General features: G+C 35.6%; 1 protein-coding gene across 1 annotated transcript; it reads right to left on the bottom strand.

Moving 5' to 3' along the window:
- Positions 1-491: 491 nt before the first annotated feature.
- Positions 492-1991, bottom strand: LOC108329976 (F-box protein At1g67340). The gene is made up of 3 exons (XM_017564402.2): positions 1756-1991; positions 1499-1661; positions 492-1403 (listed from the first exon to the last, which is right to left on the bottom strand). The coding sequence occupies exons 1-3, from the start codon at positions 1890-1892 to the stop codon at positions 684-686; spliced, it is 1020 nt and encodes a 339-aa protein (XP_017419891.1). The 5' UTR covers positions 1893-1991; the 3' UTR covers positions 492-683.
- Between the last annotated feature and the right edge of the window lie 5450 nt (positions 1992-7441).

The following is a 7441-nucleotide window of genomic DNA, read 5'->3' as shown; positions in this document are numbered from 1 at the left end:
GTACTCACTCTCCACTCAATAGATACTGAAGAAAGCAGAGAGAGAGAGAGAGAGAGAGAAAGAGATAGAGGAGTCACAAGCGCCAATGTGCTTTTGGATTTTCTACTTTATGCCATTCCTTTTCAATCCTTTTCCTTCCCCACAATATTACCCATCCATCACCTCATCTTCTTTCTCATTTTCTATTCCCCATCTCTTTCTCCATTTCCAATTAATCACACTAAATTCCCACCCAAATCTTCCTTGCATCCTCATAACTAGTAACCTAATCAATATTCCTCATTTCACACTTCCCACTTTTCAACAAAACCTTCCCATTAAGAAACCCTAATCTCAACTTATCTATCCATTCTCAAAAGGGAAAATATACTCATTTCTCAACACATTCTCTACCCCATCATTTTCCAATAAAAACACCCTTCTCCTTCTATCTATTTAATAATTATCAAACATATTCACCGGGTTAGTAAAGTTAACACGAAAAATAGGTCTTTTAATAAAAAAAAAATACTCATGACATCGCTGGCCACTGATTTATATATATTATATATATATATATAACTTGATGTCTAAATACAAAATAAAAAAATTACCCCATATGTACACAGTACGTAAATCTAATAGCCCCATCTTTTTCCTTTTTCTTTTTCCTTTTTTTCTCATTTGTCGGTTGAAATTCATCCTCAAACGGCATCGTTTGGAATGGCAAACTCGTTATTTAGGTCTACACCGGCACCTCCTTCCGCATAGTGTTCAGTGGGCGAACACTCCATTTTATGCTTTAACTTCCAATCCATGGCTTGGCATCCACGTGAGCAATAATTAACTTTCCCACAAACAGAACAGCGTCGAAATTCGTGCGGTCGAGTTTCCGGTCGGCCACATCCAATGTGGGAGCATAACCTCAATCCTTCCTCTAATTTTCCTTTGCCGGATTCAAACCACTCTCTTAAAAAACGATTCACCGGTTGCACTTCCGGTACAGGAATTCTGTAACCGTAGTCACTCAACAACGCTGTGACATCTCTCTGACACGTCACTGCCGTCCTCCACGTCAGCATCAGAGAGTCAGAAGCAGAAGGAGTCACCTCGCGTAACAAGTACGCGAGCTCCCGCACGTTGGCCTGCACCAGCATCCGCCTCCCCTCCGCCACGTTCTGCCGCACGCCGTAGCCATCCTGGAGACAATGACCCAACTCCCGAAGCGCGTCGATGTGCCCGAGCAGCGACGCACGCGCAGACAAAGCCACGCCCGCGCGTAGATCCTTGTCGTGTTTGGAGCCGCCGCTGCCATTGAACTGTATAACCGCTAGCGAGTATAGAGCCGGCGCGTGCAGCTTCATAGCCGCCTTCGCCATCAACGAAAGTCCGCTCCCTCGGTTTTCCAGACAGTAAAATCGGATCTGAGAATAAATTAATAAACAAAATAAATAAATCAAACAATTAAAAGCATAAAAATATTGAATTTTTAAAATTTATTTCACGTTCAAGGACTAACCATTCCGAGAGTGTAACAGGCGTCCACGTTGCCGGCGTTAACGCAGTGTTTAAAAAAAGTGTGAGTCTTTTCCGACCAATTTCTGGGCTTTACGGCGAACACTTTAGGCCCGGCTTTGGATAACACGAGACGGTGCAGGCCTAACCGGTTTAATCTCTTGCATCTGTTGTTTTGGAATTTGAGAGAAACATTAACATGGGGGCTTACGATAGCATGTTAAAAGAAAAGGGTAAAGCTTTAGATGAAGGAAGACTCACGTTAAGACGATGTTTATGAATTCCGAAGGGGAAGAAGCGGTGGAGCTAAGTTTAGAGAGAATGAAAACCAGAAGATCATCGGGAAGACATTCAAAGAGATCGGCTTTCTTCTTGGTGTGCTTGAATGGAGCTCTCATGGTGTTGTTGGCATTCAAACGTGGAAGTTTGTAACGGCAAAACAAATGGGAAGAGAGGGTGAAGGGGTTTATATTCGAGTTTGGAGAAGAGGAAAAGCTAGTGGACCCACCACGTATCACAAGCGTCGGTTTTCTATTTTTCTTTATTCTGTAATTAATGATAATATTTTACCTGTTACTGGTTATTACAATTATTATTGCTTTGTGTTTGGCAAGACGTAAGCAAGGGCAATAATGGGTGGTATGAAGTGGCATTGCGAGTGGCGAAGTTGCAGGAAGGAAGATGAATAGGAATAGTTTTTGGTATGGTCAAAGGGACCACTATAGTCACAGGCTCACACCACCATCATAAGTTCTTCAAGAAACCAACGTTGTTTTCTACCATCAATGAATCAATCAACACCTTCCTTTCAATTAATTTTAAACTTCATGTTTTTCTTTCTTGGAACCTTTGCCAAATGCTGACTATTAAAATATGAACCCTTTCACTTGAAAAAGGCAAAAAAATAGCTATAGAAAACATAATAATTAGAGATGTGTGAAGCAAGTGGAGTTGCAATGAGGAGAGACTCAGGTGCCTTTTCCTTCTCTTAACATCTATCTATGCGTTTAGGTTTGTGCCAAATCGCCTTGTCTTTTGAGTGCGTTTTTTCATATTTGAATAGACTCATCAATTATGATACACTTTTAGTTACTTTGATAATTCTTAATTATGTAGTTTTAGTGCCTGCTTAAATTAAATCATTTTAGAGTGTTACAATTTTGATAACCTAACTCTAGAGTTAAAAATCTCTTCATTTTTTTTAAAAAAAATGGGTAAAAAAAAGGGTAAAAGTTAATTGGCTGAACCCAATTCAATGAAGAATGTGTTGGATTGAATTGGATGTAACACAACATTCATTAAACCTCATTTTAAATTGCTTTATTACATTAGATAATTAGTAATTTGTTTAATCCAACCATCAACGTAGGTGTTTCATGATTATTCCCTCTCACGGGTATTTGCCAAGAAATAATTTTACAAAAAAGAATATATAAAGAAATAAATACTTTTATGAAATTTATAATGACCAATATATTAGCTTTGTCACTGCAAGATTTTGTTGTGCTTATAAAGAAAATAAGATTTTTTGAAGAAATTATTCAATTTAATTTTTTTTCTTCAAAATAACAATATTTTGGGTGCTGAATTACTGTGGAATTTCAGTTGACTTTTCTTATCCCAGCTGCCGAATAATAATAGGTTGATTAACTCTCAAGAATATGATATAATCAGATTATGATCTTATCATATTCTATCATTCTAATACCATTGGATTTGAATCTGTTGTCTTTCGTATAACCAAAGCACCAGCTTCATTCACACTCAATTAAATAGTTATTTTAAAAAAAGATGATAAAAACATCTGTTTGTTTTAATTTATTTTATCATTGTTTTTGTTAATGTTTTTTCGTAAACTTGAGTTGGTCCAAATATATATTCTAGAAAAATAGGAGGACCACAAGTTATCATCAATTGAGTTTCACCATAAAAAAAGAACTCGAATAAACAAAGTTTGGATTGACTTCTATTTTTTTTTTTTTCAAATTTTATCTCTATGAAAATCATAAAAAGAGGAAAAAAGTATTCAGGTTAGAAATTTATATATTTCAGAAACAATAGCTATAAACAATGAAATAAGACTAATAAAAAATGAAAAATAAATATAAAAACGATAAAAGTGCCCCACAAGAAGAAGCTGTGGCATGAAGGAAAATAAATCTAGTTGTTTAATCAATTATCATATACGTCATGTCATGTGTTGGAAGAAGAAGCTTTAACAACCCTTCAATCGATCACTCAAATTAGGCGGCATTTTTTAAAAGACGTATTTGGCTATACTGCAAAATCACATCATTTTTTGGATTTATTAATGATTAATTACTCGAAGATATTAAGAATGTTTAAATTTGATGATAATTTTCCTCATAATGTGATTGTTTAATTAATATTAGGTTTGAGAAGGAAGGAAGTAAAATGATGGGACTGGTTGGAGAAAGCATCGCACCCATGATCTAACTTTCACGAGTAAGTAGAGAAGAAGCAAAGGGTTTGATTAACATGGTAGGTGAAGCATGACACATGAAGATATACATTAAACGAATTAACGAACGCAGCCTCCAAGTGTAATCTTCCTCTTCTTTTTTATCTTTTGTTACACTTTCATATCTCTACGCATAACACAAGTTGGTGGTGGAATAAAAAACAAGTTGGGATGAGTGAAAGAATTTTCAAGATGAAGTTAAAGCAATTAGATACATAGATATTTATCATATGCATGGGTGGGGACATAGCCAACTCCAAGAAAAAGAAGAGTAAAGTAAATTAATGATTCGTCTTTTATCTTTGATTTGGAACGAGTTACATCACATAGAAAATTAATGTTCATTTGGATAAGCCTCCAAGCTGTGGAGTTGGTGAAACACAAATCCTTTTCCTTTCTACACAGTCCCACTAGATGGATACGAACTATTCTAGGCAAGGCTGTGGTAGAAAACATGTCGTGTGTGTTTTTTGTTTTTGTATTGTATTACATCTAAATATATATAATATAAAAATTAAATAAGCTTTCAACTAATTTAATTTTACAAAAATTAGTTTATAAAATAAAATTGCTTTATGGTGTAAATTTGTTACGAGATAATCATCGCATTTTACATATATAAATCTTGAATATGAAATTAATAAGCGATTCAATAATAATCTAATACTATAGATTTAATAATGAATAAATCTTACTATAATAAATTTCAAATAAATAGATTTGGATTAACCAAATTTAAAAGAAAAATAACTTGTAAAATTAGTATACTTTATCTTAAATCAACATATATAAAATCTTAAGGAAAATAGTGAATAGTGTGTGATATAGAAAGTTAGATGAATAAGCAAAAGCCACCAAACCAAAGAGAAAACCATCTACCATTCAGCGTGATTGATGGTTTAAGGAGGGTGATTACATAATATTTAGGGTTAGGGTTAGATATTTATATGATGGATGAGTGATCCTAACTTATTGTTGCCCACAAGTTTGATAGTATAAAAGGAAATGGTCATTTGTCATTAATTTTTATGTACTTCTGACTTTTGGTTACAACTGAAATTTCCAGCACTTAGAGACACATAAATACAATAATTAAGGTACCAGATAGTTTTCTTGGTCAACCTAATAACACAAGTGGAAAGACTGCGTAAAAATTTGACCTTATAATTACCAAGTCACTAGTTTATATTTGGTTAATGACATCTAAATCCATACATGATTGAATATGTTAATAATTCTAGTCAATTTCTAGACAGAGATGGATTTCATACATAACAATTCTTGCTATTTTTTAATATTTTAATTAATACTATTATTTTTAGTATTACTATTTATTAACTTGTAATTTTTTTCCAACATCTAGAAAGATCATTGAAGTTGAATTAGGATGTCACGTCATCCAGTGGATGCTTGCGAATTTGTGTTGTGCTTTCTGATTTTTCTACATTAACGTGTTTGTGTGCGTCTTTTCCCCTGATTTCTTGTAAAATTATTAACTTCTTCTGCTTCTCGTTTGTGGAATGTGACGAAACACACAAAACCAAAAATAGAAGGAATGATTTTGCTTATAGACACACAACGAGATCAGATTATAAATTCATACATAAAAGTTTAGTTAAGCTTTATCTTTATTTCTTAATTTTGAAGTTATTGCTTAAAAAATCAAATTAGAAAAACGCAAAAAATTACATATAAAGAAAATAGAATTTATAGTTTGAAGTTAAGATATTCAAAATGGGTCCTTTTAACCTCATCCTTTTAAAGTTTTTACAAGACCGAGTAGATTTTATGAAAATTCTTCAACTTCTTCTAGCAAAATTCCTTACACTTCAATCACAGATATTCTACGTTCACATCTCTTTAAGATCGAGAGGGGAACGAGAGGGGTGTATCTATAGAAGACACTCTTATGTCCAAGTTAGTCAGATGCATCAGATAACAGTTAATACTATAATAAAGAACATAAATCATTTACCTATATGGTTGTACTATTTATATATGACATTGTGGGATCTCACTTATATGGGCTTGGGTGAGCCATTTACCTCATGGACCAGTTGTTTGATCCAAATTATGCTAAGTTACAAAGTAATAGTCATTAGTTTTGTTAGTTTGAAAGGTAGTTGAACGGATCGACTTATGGTCATACAGGCTAGTTTGTGGTCAGGTAGAAGTAGTCAGACAGAGTTAGACAAGATGACTGTGGTCGAGTAGAAATAGTCAAACAAGCCGGATTGTGATAAGATAAATCACCATTAGCTTTGGTAGATGGTAGGAAACTACATAGAGGTTCAACTAGGATCGCATAAGCTGCATGGGAGGTTCGACCTCGACTACCTAAGGAACTTCATGGAAGGTATGACCAAGGCTACCTAAGCAAGAGGTAAGAAACTACATGAAAGGTTCAACCAAGACTGCTTGGGTAGGCGGTAGAGAACTACATGGAAGGTTCAACTAGGACCGCCTTAGTAGGCGGCAACTGCATGAAAGGTTCAACCAAGACAACCTAAATAGACGACAGAAAACTGCATGGAGGGTTCGATAAGAATGTTTTGGTAGGCAGTAGGGAACTTTCTTGCTTAGAAAATAGTAAAAAATAAGTTTGGTAGTGAGAACCTTTATTTTATAGATGAAGTGTCTCATTAAAAGAAATCAATCATAGGTCGGGATGTCCCATGCCATCTTAAGCCATGATGTTTAAGGTGATCATAGATAAAGATGTGTCAGGCCATAGGTTGAGATGTTCAAAATCCACATAGGCATGTAAAGGCCGACATGTTAATTTTGAAAAGTTGAGGCACATATGTAAAAGTCTAAATGCTGAGACAGAGAAGTCAAGGCCGAACAAGGTGATTCGTCATGATTGAAGAGTTGACAGATGTTATGACAAAGAGTTTGAGACCGACATGTTGAGGTCAAACGACGTTGAGATATGCCAAAGTGGAAAAAGGTAGAGAGAAGGTTGATGTCGAACAAGGTTGAGATTTTCTAAGGCCAAACAAGGCCAAGATATGGTTGAGGTCGAACAAGCCCGAGATTGTGGAGGCTGACCAAGGACAAGAGATGTGAAGGTCTAACAAGCCCATATTTGTTGAGGTTGAACAAGGTCGAAAGATATGGAGGCTGAACAGGTTGATAGCTATATAGGTCAAACAAGGCCAAAGGTTGGGGAGGTCGAATAAGGCTGAGAGTTGTCGAGGTTGCAAAAGGCCAAGAGTTATAGAGGCCGAACAAGGTTGAGATCCATCGAGGCTGAACAAGGTCGAGAGCTATAGAAGCCAAACAAGGCTAAGATCCGTCGAGACCAAACAAGGCTGAAAGTTGTATAGGCCGAACAAGGCCAAGAGTTGTAATGGTCGAACAAGGCCAAGAGGTGTCGAGGTCGAAAAAGGCTGAGACATGTAGAGACCGAACAAGGCCGAGAGTTGTGGACGCTGAACAAGGTGAAGAGTTGTAGAGGCCAAA

This window comes from Vigna angularis, chromosome 4 (genome assembly GCF_016808095.1).
Source record: "Vigna angularis cultivar LongXiaoDou No.4 chromosome 4, ASM1680809v1, whole genome shotgun sequence".
NCBI lineage: Eukaryota > Viridiplantae > Streptophyta > Magnoliopsida > Fabales > Fabaceae > Vigna > Vigna angularis.
The sequence above is the reverse complement of the archived record's forward strand: the minus strand, read 5'-3'. Positions and strand labels throughout refer to the sequence as shown.